An 18654-nucleotide genomic window follows, 5' to 3' on the forward strand; every position below is an offset into this window, starting at 1 on the left:
AGGCAAAAGCAGACTGATCTCTGAGTTCAAGGCTGGCCTGGTCTACACAGTAAGTTCCAGGACAGCTAGGGCTACATAGAAAAACCCTGTTTCAAAAATAAAAAATAAAATAAATATAGCCTTGAGCACATAACTGGTATTAAATATCACCCTCTACAACTGTTTTCAAATTACAAATTCAAAGTCACAGAAATGAAAGGTGATACCTAGACAGAGCCAGGTCAGAATCCTCACTTTCTCTTGGTCAAAAGCATCTCATATTAAGTTGGAGTTGAGGGTCCATAATGTATGCTAAAGGTGCCCAAGTACAAACACATGAAAAGAAGAGGGTAAAACCTAACAGAACATCAACAACAACGTGCACAGGGCTAACTTTTTAATAGGAGAAAGACATTACTGAGAAAAGACCAGTGCAAGATCCATCTCTTCCAACTGCTCAAGGAACTGCAGTAAGAGAACTGAAGCACTTGTCCTTAAAGGACAGCACTGCTCACAACCCCTCATGCTGCCAAGAAGGGGTCCAGGACCATGTCACTCAGTGAATAACAAGCACATTCAACAGGAATAGTGGCAGGGAGGTGACAGAAGGCAGCCCTTGAGGATCACTTCAAAAGGAAGAGGACAGCAAAGAGAGATTTCCTACGGAGACTCCACCTCAAGAAAACGACAAAAGAACCCCGTGACTCCTGGGAGGCAGAAACCAGGGAAGCCCAGGACAGAGGCTTGAAAGCACCTGAGCACTGAACACTGCTGCACTGGATAAATGCTGGGGGTGTGGCCCACGGTTAGAGGACGTTCAGCATTCCACTCTGCATATACGATCTTTTGGCTCATTTTCACTTTAATCTAGTCATGTCCATACAAAGTATAAAAGAAGAGTCTGATTTGCCTATAGCCACCCTACTAACAGCAGGCAAAGGAGAACTTATCTCCTAGACCGCTCTAAAGTACCAGCCTTGAAGCTGAGAGCCGGTGCTTAAAAGAAAAGATGGGGCATCACTATGTAACACTGGCTCACCCGGGATTGACAGAAATCCACCTGCCTCATCCTTTGGAGTGCTAGCAATAAAGGCAGGCTCCACCATGCCCAGCTGGAGAGCTTTCTTTCTTTTTATTTTCTAAGTTTTGTTTTTTGAGACAGGGTTTCTCTGTGTGGCCTCAGCTTTCCTAGAACTCACTCTATAGACCAGGCTGGCCTCGAACTCACAAATATCCACCTGTCTCTGCCTCCCCAATGCTGGGACTAAAGGCCTGCACCACCACTGCCAGCCTTTTTTTTTTTTTTTTTTTTTAAAAGACTCAAAGTCATGGACAAAGTGGAGAGAGATGAGAGATGGACCTAATAATACAGTATTATAAGAGATCCTAGCCCATATATTTCTGAGTATAAAAAGGGGGGCAATAAAAGCTTAACACATGCCCTGGATGTCTAGTGTGAAGTCAGAATCCCTAACACAAGCTTCTTAGAAGAGAATTCAACTTGAGTTCTATCCCTGGGACCTACACGGTAGAAGGGCAGAAATAACTCCTAAAAGTTATCCTCTGCCTTCTACATGTGCAACCAAGGCACAAGTACACATGAGCACATACATACCCAAACATGCACACACACACACGCATGCACACGCACACAAATAAATAAATACATTTTTTTAAAGCCAGAGTCTGCCAGGCATGGTGGCACACATCTTAATCTCAGACCTGGAGAGGCACATGTAGGCAGATCTCTGTGAGCTCCAGGCCAACCAGGGTTACAGAGTGAGAACCTGTCTCAGAAACAAAACAAACAAAAACAGACTTTAAGACATCATTTGTGAAATTAAGAAAGAAGCCATATCGAAGAATTTGATAGTCAACACTAAACAGCCAACCAACAAAGGAATCATCCAAGGCTAGGAATATACACCAAGGAACTGGATGAAGTCTGTGAGGAAAGCAGATGGGACCAGGAAGACTTAGCAGAGGGGTTGAACACACGCATGCACGTGCACACACACACACAGAGAGGGAGAGGGAGAGGGAGAGGGAGAGGGAGAGGGAGAGGGAGAGGGAGAGGGAGAGGGAGAGGGAGAGGGAGAGGAGTGTGGTGCACACACCACATTTGTGCTAGGCAAGCCACACCCTTACCCATGGTCCATCTCCAAGTTATGGCCAAAACGCTCGACTTGGCTTACTGATCTCCAATGCCTTCTGATGAGGCAGGCAAATTCCTTTCTCAACTTCTCTTATTGATACCATGTGCAATAGGTGTTATGTGGTCTTTTCTGATGAGAAATAACCCAACGTTTTCCAGAGGATGTGGCTAGAGTAGAGGACTCTAAGGACAGCCTGTCCACACCTCCATGACACGCAGTAATGCATGGAGTACCTCTATCCCAGAACCCAACAAGCTGCTCCCGTCCTGATGCCAGCACACGTGTCACTCACTTCTCTCTAGTCTCACACACATCTAACACAGACACACAAGCTTGGCTGACGGCTTTCAGAAGGTGGCACTAGGGAGAAACTGCCGAGGAGACAAAGCTGGCCGGCTCCATTTTTCCACTCAGAGCCCCTTGCACTTAACTTCCCTACTCACTCCCCGCTGGTCATCCCTTTCCTCTCCTAAGATGCTGGAATGATTTGTTCTGAAAAGCGACAGGTTTATAGGTTAGCCGACACCTCTGCTCTGTGGAATTTTAATTAACTTCTCCCATCGCCAATATGCTAAGGAACGGGGTCTCCATTCTCTGAGGTCAGCAATGTGTTTCAGGTCCTGCTATATCAGCCGTCAAATTGAAGAATTAATGACGTGGCTAATCGGCTCTAATTCTTAGGAAGAAAAGAAATTGAAAGGGAGTTGTGGAAGAAAGCAAGAGGAGAGCTACAGGTTCCGTGAAGTGAGGAGAAAGAGGCTGAAGAGAGCTGAGCAAAAGGGCCACCAACCTGTTTATAAAAAGCAACTGACAGATGGGGTGGTGAAGGTGACAACCTCTAACTTACCAAATCCCACTCAGGGGGGACAAGGGAGGCATAGGGAAGAGGAGGCCGACAGACCTGACTGACTTCTAAGACAGTCAAGTACAGCAAAGCCTCTAATGCCCCGGGGAGGAGAGAGGCCCTCCTTGGTCCAGGATAGCAGAGCCAGGGGCTGGAGCCATGGCCTATCAGCTAAGAGCACTGGCCGCTCTTCTACAGGACCTAGGTCTGACCCTCAGCACCCACATGGTGGCTATAACCATCTGAACTTCAGTCCTGGGGCTCCAACACCCTCTTCTGGCCCCTGGGGACACTGTATATATGTGATGCACAGAGATACATACAAACAACACCCGCACACAAAACAATAAAATACATTTTAAGCCTAGTACAAAGCACATGATGTATTGAAAGATACTGTCTACATGAAACTCAGCATTAGGGTACAATGACTATACACCAATAAAATGTTTTTATATAACACTTAATAATCAATAGCCAAGAAAGCAGCAGTTAATTTTTCAATACAAGATTTCTCTGTGCAGCTCTGGCTGTCCTGGAACTGCAGACCAGGCTGGCCTCAAACTCACAGAGATCTGCCTGCCTCTGCCTCCTGAGTGTTGAGATCAAAGGTGTGCGTCCCCACTGCCTGGCCAGTTTTACTTTTTTATTTTGATTTTGCATACTTTTTTTGGTTTTTATTTTGTTTTTGAGACAGGGTCTAACTCTGGCCTAGGCTGCTCTGAAACTCACCTTCTAGCCTAAGCTGGCCTTAAGTCCACGGGTGATGTTTCCTGCCTTAGCCTCCCAGGTGCACGGTTGACAGGCAGGAGCCAACACCTGGCGGCTGAAGCAGAAGAAACGTCTACATTTTGGTGTTTGCACTTGTGATTCTGGCCATTGGGAGGCTGAGGCGGGAAGATTTAGTTCACAGCCAGTCTATGTAGCCTTGGCTACACAGCAAGACCTGTTTTGATTTTGGTTTTAGGGATTTGTTTGTTTGTTTGTTTGTTTGTTTGTTTGTTTTCTAAAGAGTTGTGGGCTGGAGAGATGGGGAAAGATACTCTTCCAGAGAACCTGGGTTTGATTCTTGACACCCACATGGTGGCTCAAAATCATCTGTAACTTCAGTTCCAGATTCAACGCCTTCTTCTGGTCTCCATGGGAACCAGGCACATGAGTAGGAGCATACTAGCCAAACTACCACACACATGAAATGATAAAACTGAGCTGCCCTTCCTCCACAGCTGCCACTATTTCTGCTGCTCTCCATACATAGGTGGGGCCCAGCTGGCAGGCCCCAAACCTCTCCTCCTCTCCTGATACCCAGAGCCTGTAAGGGATACACCAGAAGACATTTTCAGGGAACAAAGCAGAGATGAGTCACAACAGCAGGCTAGCTGCTGCCGCTGCCTCTCAGGTATACAGAGAAGCCTCTGCTTTGGAGCAACTCCAGAGGACATCTGCTCCAGAAAAGTAACACTGCCCCTTAGTTACATCCAGTATGTATCTTTTCTTAAACGTTTCTGGTCAGATGCTTAGAAAAGGTTATCTCAATTCCAAGTATAGAGAAAGACCCAAAGACCTCACGTCTCTGGAGAATGTTAAATCTCCAGGAGAGTGGTTCATGGCAACCTAGAATACACTAGTGAAAAATCTTCTGGCTTATCTGACCTAATAAAGTGAAACCATTCTTGAATGAGATAAAAATCCAAGCACGTCTCCCTTACCTGAGTACTGGGCTGATAGCAATGGACCAGACTCTGTCTTCGGTCTGGATGGTGTGTAAGCACTGCCCCAGCTGGCCCGAGGCCAAAGGCCAGACCTGGAAACAGGAGAGGAAACGCTCTTGTTGGCATTGCCTAGGCTTAGGGGGAAGACGCATACACCAGGCGGGAAGAGTGAATGAGGAGGTGGAGAACGGAGAATCCCTTCTGTCCTGAAGACAGAGCTCAGGGTATGAGCAGAGAGGCCTCTCCAGCCTCTGGTTCACCTGCCACAGAGACAGGTCTTGCTTCCTGCCCTAACCACCAACCTTTACTTCCATCCGACTAGTCCTGCTTTCTACCAGGCTGTGAGAGGTTACCCAGACTGTATAAGATTTAACTAAGAAAATGTAAACAGAAGTCGCCTGCCTCTCTCAGAAACAAACTTCCCTGTGTTTGTGGATCTTCCCTTCTCCTATCTTTCATCAAAATTTTAGCTTAGGCATAGAAGGGGTGGCAAGAAGATCAGGGTGTGATGCGGGGAGCCATGCTCACTGTAGAGTAAGAAGAAAACCGCAGAACAAGGAGAGAATGGGAAAGAGGCTGCAAAGTGAGAGGGGGTATTGTTGTTTGTTTGTTCATAATGCCTAGGATCCACAGGTATTCATGTCAGCAGGGAATTTTAGCACCTAGTGTCACCAAAAGTAGCAGAAAAGCTTAACTCTTTTAAGCTTCCATATCGCCACAGGTTAAAAATATTGCTTGGAGCACACTATCTGGCCCTATCAGTCAGGAATGTACATTAGCAGCCACTCTGGGCTTAACTCTAATCAACACTCCAGAGCCTCTCAGCAGTCAGTGCATTTAGAAATCTCCCATTAAGCACAAGGTCCCCCTCACCTCACCCTACGCCAGATGACACACACACAGGGACATAAGCCTCTAACCAAACAGAAAGGAAACCTCAAATGTACAGGGCTCTCCCCAGAGCAGCCACAGAGGGATCCCTTGGCAGCTAGATGGATCAGTGACCTCTCAAGGTCCCCGCAGAGCTATAAGGGGAACACACCAAACCCAGGCAGGACCGTAGATGGAAGAACTAAGAAAACATTCCTTCGGTGTAAGGGGCAGGTGATGGAATGGGGGTGGTCTTGCCTTCTTAGGGTCACATGGTATCTCTTCCCTATAAAAGGAGAAAGTGTTTCTTAGAGCTCAAGGGTATGATGGAGTGGGGGATGGGGTAACAGTAAGTAACTTTTCCCAAAACTAAGAAAAGAAATTTAACGAGAATATTCTGAATGAGAATGGACCCAAAAAACAAGGGCAAATATCTCAGTAGTTCCTGTCAGTCCAGGATTCTAGCATCCGCTTTGCACCTGATAGCCAAACCCTCCTTTGGTCACAGCTAGATGCCCTCTGGTTTCTTCCTTTAGACTGCCCATCTTGGAAGAGACATTGCCTTTTCTGAACTCCTTCAAAGTCATGTTCTTGCTTATGTAGTGAAGAGGGTACTCCTGATTTACAAAATCTCCAGGACAGCCTGAACCTGTTTTCTAGTAGCTTCCATAGAGACAGTCGGTAGTGTCCAAGAGCCCACAAACTACAGAATACAGTTCCTGATCTTTAGGAGCGAACAATGCCAATTCTAAGCATCGGGACAGTGGCAGCCTGCCCCACGGCACAGCAGCCCGTGGCAGCAAGAGTGTCCTGGTACTTGAGGGACAGGGAGTTGACATAATAAACATGTGGTCAGACCCAGCCTGGAAAACACTCAGTGAACATATATATTTATACAGCCCTCTTAGAAGGCAAACAGGAGGTGGCAAGGCTCACCTATAATGATCTTTGACTCGGGAACTCTAAGGATGAGAATTCATTAAAAAAAAATCCTAAGAAGAGACTGCACTCTGTGCACATCCAGACGCCAGAGGAAAACACCAAACGCCATCTGGAACCCTGGTGCACGGAGGCTCCCGGAAAGAGCGGCGCAGATCTTCCCGGTTGCTGCCTCCGCGGAGAGGACTTAGGCAGTACCCCACGAGCAAACTTGAGCCTTGGAAACGCAGGTAGGACCAACTTTTCCCCTGCAAGAAACCTGCCTGGTGAACTCAGGACACACAGAGGCAAAATTCCTCTAGGACCGGGCACTTCCTGTGTTTACCGGAAGTCCCACACCCGCGGATCCCGGCCCGCAGCAGCTCTCTGCTCCAAAACCCCGTGGGAGAGAGACCTCACCGCCTGATCAGGTGGGCACTCCTGAGGCTGCAGAGCGGAGGAGACCACCAACACTGCCCACCCCTGCCCACATCCCTGGCCCAAGAGGCAACTGTATAAGGCCTCTGGGTTCCCGTAGGGGAGGGCCCAGGAGCGGCAGGACCCCTGCGCCTGAGACACCGCCAGAACCTGAAGGAAACAGACCGGATAAACAGTTCTCTGCACCCAAATCCCGTGGGAGGGAGAGCTAAACCTTCAGAGAGGCGGACACGCCTGGGAAACCAGAAGAGACTGCACTCTGTGCACATCCAGACGCCAGAGGAAAACACCAAACGCCATCTGGAACCCTGGTGCACGGAGGCTCCTGGAAAGAGCGGCGCAGATCTTCCCGGTTGCTGCCTCAGTGGAGAGGACTTAGGCAGTACCCCACGAGCAAACTTGAGCCTTGGAACCACAGGTAGGACCAACTTTTCCCCTGCAAGAAACCTGCCTGGTAAACTCAAGACACAGGCCCACAGGAACAGCTGAAGACCTGTAGAGAGGAAAAACTACACGCCCGAAAGCAGAACACTCTGTCCCCATAACTGGCTGAAAGAAAACAGGAAAACAGGTCTACAGCACTCCTGACACACAGGCTTATAGGACAGTCTAGCCACGGCCAGAAATAGCAGAACAAAGTAACACTAGAGATAATCTGATGGCGAGAGGCAAGCGCAGGAACACAAGCAACAGACACCAAGACTACATGGCATCATCGGAGCCCAATTCTCCCACCAAAGCAAACACGGAATATCCAAACACACCAGAAAAGCAAGATCTAGTTTCAAAATCATATTTGATCATGATGCTGGAGGACTTCAAGAAAGACATAAAGAACTCCCTTAGAGAACAAGTAGAAGCCTACAGAGAGGAATCGCAAAAATCCCTGAAAGAATTCCAGGAAAACACAATCAAACAGTTGAAGGAATTAAAAATGGAAATAGAAGCAATCAAGAAAGAACACATGGAAACAACCCTGGACATAGAAAATCAAAAGAAAAGACAAGGAGCTGTAGATACAAGCTTCACCAACAGAATACAAGAGATGGAAGAGAGAATCTCGGGAGCAGAAGATTCCATAGAAATCATTGACTCAACTGTCAAAGATAATGTAAAGCGGAAAAAGCTACTGGTCCAAAACATACAGGAAATCCAGGACTCAATGAGAAGATCAAACCTAAGGATAATAGGTATAGAAGAGAGTGAAGACTCCCAGCTCAAAGGACCAGTAAATATCTTCAACAAAATCATAGAAGAAAACTTCCCTAACCTAAAAAAAGAGATACCCATAGGCATACAAGAAGCCTACAGAACTCCAAATAGATTGGACCAGAAAAGAAACACCTCCCGTCACATAATTGTCAAAACACCAAACGCACAAAATAAAGAAAGAATATTAAAAGCAGTAAGGGAAAAAGGTCAAGTAACATATAAAGGCAGACCTATCAGAATCACACCAGACTTTTCGCCAGAAACTATGAAGGCCAGAAGATCCTGGACAGATGTCATACAGACCCTAAGAGAACACAAATGCCAGCCCAGGTTACTGTATCCTGCAAAACTCTCAATTAACATAGATGGAGAAACCAAGATATTCCATAACAAAACCAAATTTACACAATATCTTTCTACAAATCCAGCACTACAAAGGATAATAAAGGGTAAAGCCCAACATAAGGAGGCAAGCTAAACCCTAGAAGAAGCAAGAAACTAATCGTCTTGGCAACAAAACAAGGAGAATGAAAGCACACAAACATAACCTCACATCCAAATATGAATATAACAGGAAGCAATAATCACTATTCCTTAATATCTCTCAATATCAATGGCCTCAACTCCCCAATAAAAAGACATAGATTAACAAACTGGATACGCAATGAGGACCCTGCATTCTGCTGCCTACAGGAAACACACCTCAGAGACAAAGACAGACACTACCTCAGAGTGAAAGGCTGGAAAACAACTTTCCAAGCAAATGGTCAGAAGAAGCAAGCTGGAGTAGCCATTCTAATATCAAATAAAATCAATTTTCAATTAAAAGTCATCAAAAAAGATAAGGAAGGACACTTCATATTCATCAAAGGAAAAATCCACCAAGATGAACTCTCAATCCTCATCTTCGGTTGGTTTATATACAAGTGTGCAATTTCTAGGCTTGAAAGTAAAATGATGCTATCTGGTGCTGGATAGAGGAGCCTTATTTTTTATTATGGCAGCTTGCTATTTTTGTAATATGGTGATTTGGTTGAACACATTAAAGTACAGTAGTAACTGATCTCCCCCTCTTCCTGGATGAGTGAGGAGATGATTAAATGTTGATGTCAGCATCCATGAGCATATTCAGATGAGCTTCTGCTTCTGTTGAAAAGGATGCTGTGTTTGATTGTGGTCCGAAGCTTTGAAGCACTACTTGGCATCTCCTTCCTTGGAGGTCTCACTGTTTTAACATAACAGATTTGATAGCTTGTTGGTAAGGTGAGGTCCAGCTTGTCTCCACTAGGTCATCTTCATGTGAATCCGGTGGTTATACGGTTTTGTTCTAGGGATATTTCATTTTTTTTAATAACGGTTTTAGCTGACATTCATGGAGAGAATGAATCCTTAGAAGTGTGCCACTAGTGAAAGGAAATCCTGTCTAGAGTATGTTTCTTTACAAAGCTGTGTCACACCATCCTTTGGGCCCTCTGCTGGAAAAGTAGAATCAAGTCTCAAATAATGCCTTTTAAATTGTATCCTCTAGTATTATAGATGTAGGACAGTACTGTATCATACCTCTGTGGATGTAAAATAGCTTGTACCTGCTTTATAATACGTAGTAGTGACCGTGCTTTATCAGAGCTGTTTTTAATGATGTTGCTCAGAATGTTTTCTTTCCAGATGATGATTGAGAAGCTAATTTAAAAAAAAAATGGTGCCAGGTACCACAAGAGTAACAGAACTGTGCTGTTTTCTCGGGTTTTGTTTTTTTTACTTTTTTTTTTTTAATGGAGTGTGCTGGATGTCTCTACAGTTTTGTTCAGATGACTGCAGAACCTGGAAAAGCTGTTGCTGCTGTTGATGCATAACACACTGCTATTATTGGTCTTTTTATATAAATATAAATATATATATACAGATATATAATTTGAATTTTTTGAAACTTTACCTGTGCTGTCAACTTTCGAAAAAAGTATCCCCGTTTACTGTGTTGAGTTGGCACTGTACAGAAATTAACAGCCATATTGGTCTAGAAATGTTGAACTTAAGTTTTTTCCATTTGTACAGGGGTAACACACTGTATTAAATATGTAAGGTCTTATATACGTGGGTTTGATTACAAAAACTAATAAAGTATTCTCTAAATAAAAAAAAATGAAAAAGAAAAAAAAAAAAGAATAAACTTGATTGGGTGAAAAAAAAAAAAAAAGACCTCTGGAAGAGCAGTCAGTGCTCTTAACCGCTGAGCCATCTCTCCAACCCCAATTTTCTGCTTTTAAGTTAAAATATTTCAGTCAGTGAGTCCAAAGACACTTTTCTTTTTCCCTCTTCCCTTCCTCCCTCTTTCTTCCTTCCTCTCTCCCTTCTTCCCCCCCCCCTCTCTCTCTCTCTCTTTCTTTCTTCTTCATTTTGGCATTCCTTCCCTTGAAGTAACAACCCACTTGTACTACATTCTCTTCCACTTTATCATGAAAGCATATTGGAGTACATTGAAGATCTTTCTGCTCCAGTTGCGATGACCATGTGATTTTTGTCCATAATATTCTGTCATTTATTGCATTTATTGACTTGCATACGATGAACCATTCTTTCATTCAATGGATAAAGCCAATTTGTCACGGTTGATAATGTTTTTGACATGTGTCTATATTTTTTTTGCAAGTTTTTTTTTTGAGCACTTCGAATCTGACTACCTTATGAATATTGGCTACTAGTGTTTCTGTCTTGTAGTTTGTGCTGTGTCTCTACCTAATTTTGTTATCAGAGTGATAATAGCTTCATAGAAATAGGTTTTAGGTGGGCCTTATGTTCATATATTTATTTAATGGTTGAGGAAGGATTAATTGTAGCTCTTTGAATGCCTCTGTGAATTGTTGTGAATCCATCTGGGCATAGAATATTTTTTTAGCTGGAAAACTTTTTATTGAAATTTCAGTCACCCCATTTGATTTGAGTCTGCTAAGAGTGTTAATTTTTCCCCCTTTAATTTTGTTTATTTATATGTAAAACATACACAAGAATGAAAATAAAATCTCAAGAAGACTAAAGCTTTGAGACCTGTTGAGGTCAATCCTATAGGTGAAGATTGTAGTTCTAATTACCTACATGAAACTATGAGAAAGAATACAGAGAAATGATAAAAAATGGTAAAATGAAGAAATTTTGGATATATAAGAACAAACACAATCCAAATCCTGTCAAATTAATAAAAAGGAAAGAAAAAAAAACAAAACAAGAAAACAAAGAAACAAAATAACCAGAAGGAAAATAATTGAACATAGGTCAAATAACAAGATTCAAATGATCATCCAATTCACAGAAGATTCATTAAGAAGGTAAACAAGATTGAGGGACACTTGACCCAGATCACCAAGAAAAATAGGACCCAAATGATAAGGGTCAGAAATGAACAAGGAGACATTACAACAGACACACACACAAAAAAAAATAGACAATCAAAAAGGAACATTTTGAAAACTTGCCCTTTTTGGAAAATTTAAAAGTTATCATCCTGACTCTCTTGGATGGAGGACTGGAGGACTGTGGGCATCCTTGTTCTTTTATGTGAGTGCTAATTGTCACTGCGTTCCTCATTTTCAGTGTTGCTTGTGTTCTCAGTGGCCCTTTGTATTTTAGTAATTTTGGCTTCCCATTCCTTTCTAGAGGCTTGTGGCTGTGCTCATCCCTCTCTATAGCCTAAAATGCTGTGATCTGTATTTTCTATAGGTTTGGGTTATAGAATATAATTCTTGAAATGCTCTTTAAAAAAAAAAATAAATGTGACCTCAATAACATTAATGAGATTCTATAATGAAACCTTGTCTCTCAGGTCTTACATTTGATTTTGTATTTGTGATGAATCAGACTATATCTGACTTTGGCTAGTGTTGAATTTCAGCTGAAACAGTTTAAGAATAAAAGATCAATATTATACAAACAATAAAAAAAAAACAAAAAAAAAATCCTAAGACAAAACCTAAGTGATAAAGTATTTCCGGCAGCCTATCACTACAGAACAGCATATTGTCTTTGGAATATGACTAGTCTGGGTTTGAACCCAACCAGTGACTTACTGTAATCTTTGCTTAGAGATGTTTCCTAACTTCTTTGTTTCAGCTCATCAAATGGGGGAAATGCCTATGTCTCCCTCTGGACCATGGTATAGAAAAGGGAAGGTAAATGCCAAGAACTAGCACGGTCAATGTGTAGAATTTAGCAGACTTAAGAAAGGATTCTTATTTCCCGGTTCTTATATTCAGGAATAAACTAGGTACAAACACCCATCTACCAGAGAAAACTGTGAATAAGCAATGGTTAGGTTCATTGTGAAGCCACTGAAGATAATGCAAAGGCTGGAGATTTAGCTCAATTGGTAGAGCCTAGCATACGCAAAACACTGGGTTTGAGCTTCAGCATTACGTGGACTGGCTGTGGTAGCAAACGTGTAATCCCAGCATTCAACAGGTGGGGGCAAGATCAGAAGTTTAAGGTCATCCTTAAGCTACATAGTAACTTCAAGGACAGCTATTTAAATAGATATATATCTTGTAAGAAAAACAGAAAAGGTTATAGAGTAGATACCACAGAGTATACTGTGTATCCAAAATACATTACAGTTAAGCAAAAAAAGATGTTTACCCAATAAGATAAAATGAGAAAATGAATAAAGTGCTTAGCACAGTACCTGGTTACAGTCTACACTGCTAGAAAATAATCCTAGCAGACATGTGGTATACATATCTATAATCTCAAGAGGCAGAAAGTGACAAGTTCAAGGTTAGCCTCTGCCACACATCCAGACACTGTCTCAAGAGAAAGAGAGGTGGGTCTGAGGCTTCAAATACCTGCTTACCCCAGACAAAGGCTGCTGTTCCCAGTGGTAAACAGAAGCCTCTCCTTGAAGTGAATACAAAGGCCCATGGCTTCACACAATGCTCAGTATAGAACTGCTGGGAGCTCAGACCTAACTAAGGCATTTATAGAGAGCACCCTCTTCAAACTCAGGGAACACTCTAGAAGATGGCAAAGAAAGAATGTTAAGAGCTAGAAGGTGGGGGGCGGGGCTTCAAAATGCTATCTTCCAAGCACAACACAAACATGGCAATCATGAACTCACAGTAACTGTTGCTACTGTGACGATGGGCTCTCCTAACAGGCAGTAATGAAGGAAGGTTTATGTGCATTTAGTGCTGCATCTGTTGGCAACTAAGAGGCTCTGGGAGAGGACGAGGCATAGAGCCCTGTTAAACGTTAGGACACTAATAAGAACAAAAGCTAGCAAATATACTTAAGAGTTGTGTTTTTTTTTTTGTTTTTTGTTTTTTTTTTTAAGGAAGATGGGGGCAGAGAGGGTGGGAGGGAACAACATAGGGCCAGGACAACAAGGACGCATTATAAACATGCATGGAATTATCAAAGAACAAAAACTCCCAGCACTGGGACTAGAGACAAACGCCACTGCCCCCAGAGGTGAGCATTGACAATCTGAACCTAGAACCTAGATCCTAGTGCTCAGCTGGGAAGCACTTGACTGAGCCCTTTCTCCAGCCTGAGCTTTACTCCTGAGCAGTCTGGCACATTAAAGCCAGAATATTTGCAATGAATGCTACAAAGTCATGACTAAGCAACCGTTCAAATATGGGATGGGAAGAGGAAACAGCGGGTGACAGGAAGCCTCACTGATCAGTGAACCATCGTTGGCTACCTGAGACCCTGTCTCAAAAATAAAAGCACAAGCTGCTGGTCCTCCTCGAGTGTCCTCTGCCGGCATTCATTCTCTCTAAATATAAAATATAAGGCAGAAAATTCCAAAAGCAGGAGAAATGCTCATAAACAGCAGGGAGCCTATTTGGCTGCTGTCTTCATGTAAATCAGCGACATGAAAGCAGTCACTAGAGGGTAGGTACAAGGAGTCAGAGTTACTGACTAAAGCTGCAACTTCTCTCTCCTGAGCTCTCTCTGCTGCCTAGGGGCCCCTCTGCTGATAGGAATAAGCACTTGCTACGGTGAGCCTCTAGACTCTAGACAAGAGATGATCAAGCCCAGCCGAGGTCCCACGGCAGCCCCAAAGCCTGGACCCTGGCTAGGGCTGCTACACCCAGGATGGGAAATGTTCTTCCTGTCCCAGAAGCAGCAGCAGCACTTGACACAGACAGGATAGATTGGATCCACAAAGCGAGGGTGACAAGTCTTTATCAGTTTCACCTTTCCTGTCTTGGTGGATGTCTGTGGCTCTGGCACTGATGTCACCACCAACAGCCCTGTCCTCTCCACTGCCCGCTGGCCACATTGCTCTCCAGAGGATCAGTAAAACAAATTTTAATTACCAGCCTGATTGTTTATAAACAAGGTGGTGAAAAATTAACTCCTCTGAACTGAGAGCAAGCAAAGGAGGGAAATTTTAAAATAAAATATTGGGGTTAGAACTTAACCCACAAACTTGAGGAAAGCCAGCTCAGGGAGGAAAAGCTGGCCAGGCCCTGTACTTGTGCACTCACACCACATTTCCAGGGAGTGGCACGTGTCCAAGCTGCTGGCCGCTTCCCCCACCCCATCCCCACCCCTCCCCATCCAGCTGGCAGGAACACAGCCTGGCATCGCAAGCTCTATGCCAAAGCACATAAGTGAGTTCTTTATTGTGTCTCTTCTCCCCTGCCCTCACCCAGTGTCAATGCTGGGACTCCAGGCTCTGTCCACCCTCTCTTACCCCAGGCCCTATAGACAGAGGAAATAGCAGCATGTGCAGTGCTCACCTTGGCCGTCCTGTCCCTGGAGCCACTCACAATGATGCCGCCTTTGCAGTCCACACAGTTCACCTCCTGTTCATGAGCTGAGTACTTGACAGTGAAGGTGCTGTGAATCTTATGAACACCGATCTTCCCATCTCTACAAGAGAATAAGGAGCCCGCCCAGAAATTAACTTGTAGAAAGAGGGCAAGTCTACTGAAACAGCAGGTGTCCAATGATATCTGGATTTGCTAAGCATTCTGCAACTCGGCCCACAAGGAGCTGAGCTTTTAGACACTTTTACTCCTTCAGCACGCTTGAGGCTAACAGAGCTGAGAAGGAAAGTAAATTTCCCTTTAGAAAGTATCGAACCTGCTCCACTTTGCACTGAAGGTTCTTAGGCTTTCTTCTCAGCTGACCTATTGTCAGCTTTTGGTAAATCTCTGCTTAAAGTGTTTAAAAAAAAAAAAAAGCAAAATCAAAAAACCCAGAAGCAGGGACTGGGGATTTAGCTCAGTGGTAGAGCGCTTACCTAGGAAGCACAAGGCCCTGGGTTCGGTCCCCAGCTCCGAAAAAAAAAAAAAAAAAACCCAGAAGCAGACCCGGGTCCCTGAAGAACACTGAGGAGGAAGTGAGAGAACCTCCAGCACTCACCCTCCCGCACTGATGATATGGGAGTTGGCCAGCACAAAGTGACAAACGTCCTCATCGTGCCCAGCGAAGACTCTGAAGGGCCGACGGTTCAAGCTTGCACCATCCGGGCGGAACTGGTAGGCCAGGATGAAATTAGCCTGAGATAGGTACAGAGAAGAGTCTTCTAGCTGCATCCAAGGCATCTGACTAGGGAGGGGAACAAAACAAACAACAAAGTAAAGCCACTGGCGCACGCAGGACTCAGACTTCAGTTGAGGAGTTGGGGAAGATGAAGGAGACTCCCGGCCAGGTAATGTGATCTCTGTGTTCTGGCTAAGTCCAACTTACATTTCAAGACTCCAAGACTCCAACACATTGCTCAGCAGACCAGTTACAGTGTGATAGAGAAAAGATATTTTCTAGGAAATCCCATTCCCTTGTTATTAGAGCAAAGACATATTTATAAGTGAAACACAATCTGGCTATTTAGGAAAGTGTGCAGACCGGCAGAGATACCGAGGTCCTGCCAAGGAGAGTGACATTTCTTAGTGGAGGGTAAGTGTGGTGATAGAGGAGAACTCCAAAGCAGCACGCTGCAGCTCAGGGCTAGAAAGAGCTCAGCTCTCAGAGCAAACGGTAAGAGGCAGAAGCCACAGGCCAGGATGGGACTAAAGCCTCAAGAAGACTCTGCGTGGGCAGAGTGGCATACACCTGTGGTTCAGCACCCCTGAGTGCTGAAGTGGAGAACAGGCGCTCCAGGCCATCTGCAGACACACAGTTGAGTAAGGCCGTTATAGGGACATTAGGGTCCTGTCTCAAAACAAAGAGGAGATGAAAAAAAAAAAAAACGCAGGAAGGAGATGAGCAAGGGGAGGGGAGGGGAGGGGAAGGGAGAGTGAGAGAGGGGAGGGGAGGGGAGGGGAGAGAGAGTGAGAGAGGGGAGGGGAGGGGAGGGGAGAGAGAGAGGGGAGGGGAGGGGAGGGTGCTCAGCAAGGCTCTTGGCCGGGCCTAAGCCCCTCCCTGAGACAGACACTCCCACCTGTGCCTACCCTATAACCGTCCTGGAGCTGCCAAGTCTGGAGAGTACAAAGGAAGCTGACTCATCCCCATGCACAGATGCCGTCTCCCACTGCCAAGCCCGTCTGAGCGGACACGGCTGTTTCTTCCCCAGGCTCCTTAAAACAAGCGTCATGGGAACGTGGGAAAGCTCTGCAAACCGACTGGCCGGGCAGTTAAGTGCAGCTTGGATCGTGTAGTAACCGAGTGTCTACTCACGCAGCGTTTCCAAGCGTGCATGTATTATAGAGACTATGTGTAGAACATTTGTACTCATTATTCTCATTCCTCTTCAACAGCTTTTCCACAGTTATGTAGATCACACGAATGGGCAGCACAGGAGGCGGACTAGACTTACAACCATGTGGTAGACAGATATTTACCTAGGACAAGAAACCAGGTTCATGCCAGGTGAGCAGTGGAGAATCCTGGGGCAACCTGGTAATCGTTCTGTTTATTTGCCAGACTGCCTTAAACCAATGCCCTAAAGACAACACCAGGAGCAAAAGCTTGATATATTTTCCTTGATGTTCAAGGCACAAATGGCGGGGTATGGCGCACTAGCCTGTAGTCTTAGCACTAAGGAGGCTAAAGTGTGAGGATGGCAAGTTTAGGTCAACTTGGTCTACAGCGGGGACCCTGTTTTTATAAGAAAACCTCTACTAGGTACCAATGGAAATCAGAAGATAAAGCCATTCACCATAAAAAAAAAAAAAAACTTTCTCGGTTGGGGATTTAGCTCAGTGGTAGAGCGCTTGCCTAGCAAGCACAAGGCCCTGGGTTCGGTCCCCAGCTCCGAAAAAAAAAAAAAAAAACTTTCTCTTTCATAACTTCTCTATCATATTACCACCACATAATTCACAGCAACTGACATCAGTCAGACCAGTGGGAACAACACAAACATGACAAAGGGTCACTGTGGTGTCTGAATGAGACTGGCTCCCATAGGCTCATATGTGAGAATGTTTAGTCACCAGAGAGTGGAAGGAACTGTTTGAGAAGGATTAGAAAGAGGTGTGGCCTTGTTGGAGGAAGTGTGCCACTGAGAGTGGACTCTGAGGTCTCAAAAGCTCAGCCTAGGCCCAGTGGGTGTGCGTGTGCGTGTACGTGTGTTATGTGTCTCTCTCTGTCTCACACACCTGTTGTCTGTGGATCAGTATGTAAAGATCTAAGCTACTGACCCAGTGCCATGTCTATCTGCTTCCCGCCATGATGATTCTACGCTAACCCTCTAAAACTGTAGGTAAGCCCCCAATTGCAACTCTTTTGTGAGAATTGCCTTGGTCCTGGTATTTTTTCACAGCAGCAGAACAGTAAGACAGTCACCAAAGGAAGGAAAAGTCACAAAGTTCCTAATACACTGAAATCATCCATCAAGAAGCTCTTTTTGGGTAAGGTGACAAATACTATGAAATGCTTTGGCACTGATGAAGCCTAAGTGTGGTTTAACAACCATAAAAATGCTAGGGCACTGGGCTATGGAGGCAGCCCTGTGGGGAAAGCACTTGCTGTATAAGCACTAAGTTTGATGCCAAATTCCCAGCACCTGTGTAGAGAGCCAGTGTCTACAAGAGCCTGCAACCACAGCACTGCACAGTGAGGAGGAGAGGTGGGAGGATCACCAAGGCCTCATGGCCACCAGCCTAGCTCCATCAGAGACCCTTCTCAAGGGGAAACGACAGGGGGTGATAGAGCAGGTCACCCAGAGTCCTCTTTTGGCCTCCAGGCACTGTTTTACACATCCACACACGTGACACACACCACACACTGGCACTCTAAGTCCTACCTCACATATGCCCAATATCCCTTTTTGCCTTTCTTTTAAAATTACATTTTCTTTCTGTACTTTGTGTGTACACAAAAGTTTGCACATGCATGTCACAGCACGTATGTGGAGCTCAGGCGCTAACTTCCCAGAGTCTCTTCTCTCCACGTGGATCTCAGGGAACAGCTCACATTGTCAGACTTTCCTCATGAGCATCTTCCAACCCCCAATTTTGCCTTCTACTAAATTAGAAGAAATAGGACTGGAGGTGTAGCTCAGTAGTAAAGCACCCCAACATGGACTAGGTCTGGGTTTGAGCCCCAGCATCATGAGCCCCGCCCCAAAAATGAAGATTTTTAA

General features: G+C 44.8%; 1 protein-coding gene across 16 annotated transcripts in view; it reads right to left on the reverse strand.

Moving 5' to 3' along the window:
• Fbxw4 (F-box and WD repeat domain containing 4) overlaps positions 1-18654 on the reverse strand; it is an 89253-nt gene that overhangs the window by 47549 nt on the left and 23050 nt on the right. For 8 of the 16 annotated variants that reach the window (XR_010053929.1, XR_010053930.1, XR_005487442.2 and 5 more), the window contains exons 3-5: positions 15495-15680; positions 14867-14999; positions 4689-4783 (exon numbers count right to left, since the gene is read on the reverse strand). The exons of 2 other annotated variants lie outside the window; for them this stretch is intronic. Coding sequence is in view for 7 of the 14 variants with exons in the window: in XM_039080399.2 (XP_038936327.1) it covers positions 4689-4783; positions 14867-14999; positions 15495-15680 (414 nt within the window). In the remaining 7 variants the exon portion in view is untranslated. Of the gene's footprint in view, positions 1-4688; positions 4784-14866; positions 15000-15494; positions 15681-15798; positions 16284-16522; positions 16913-18654 lie in introns of those variants that run through there. 6 more of the 16 variants (XR_005487444.2, XR_010053932.1, XR_010053931.1 and 3 more) reach the window with 3 other exon arrangements.

The sequence above is a fragment of the Rattus norvegicus genome, chromosome 1 (assembly GCF_036323735.1).
Source record: "Rattus norvegicus strain BN/NHsdMcwi chromosome 1, GRCr8, whole genome shotgun sequence".
In the NCBI taxonomy this organism is placed as follows: Eukaryota; Metazoa; Chordata; class Mammalia; order Rodentia; family Muridae; genus Rattus; species Rattus norvegicus.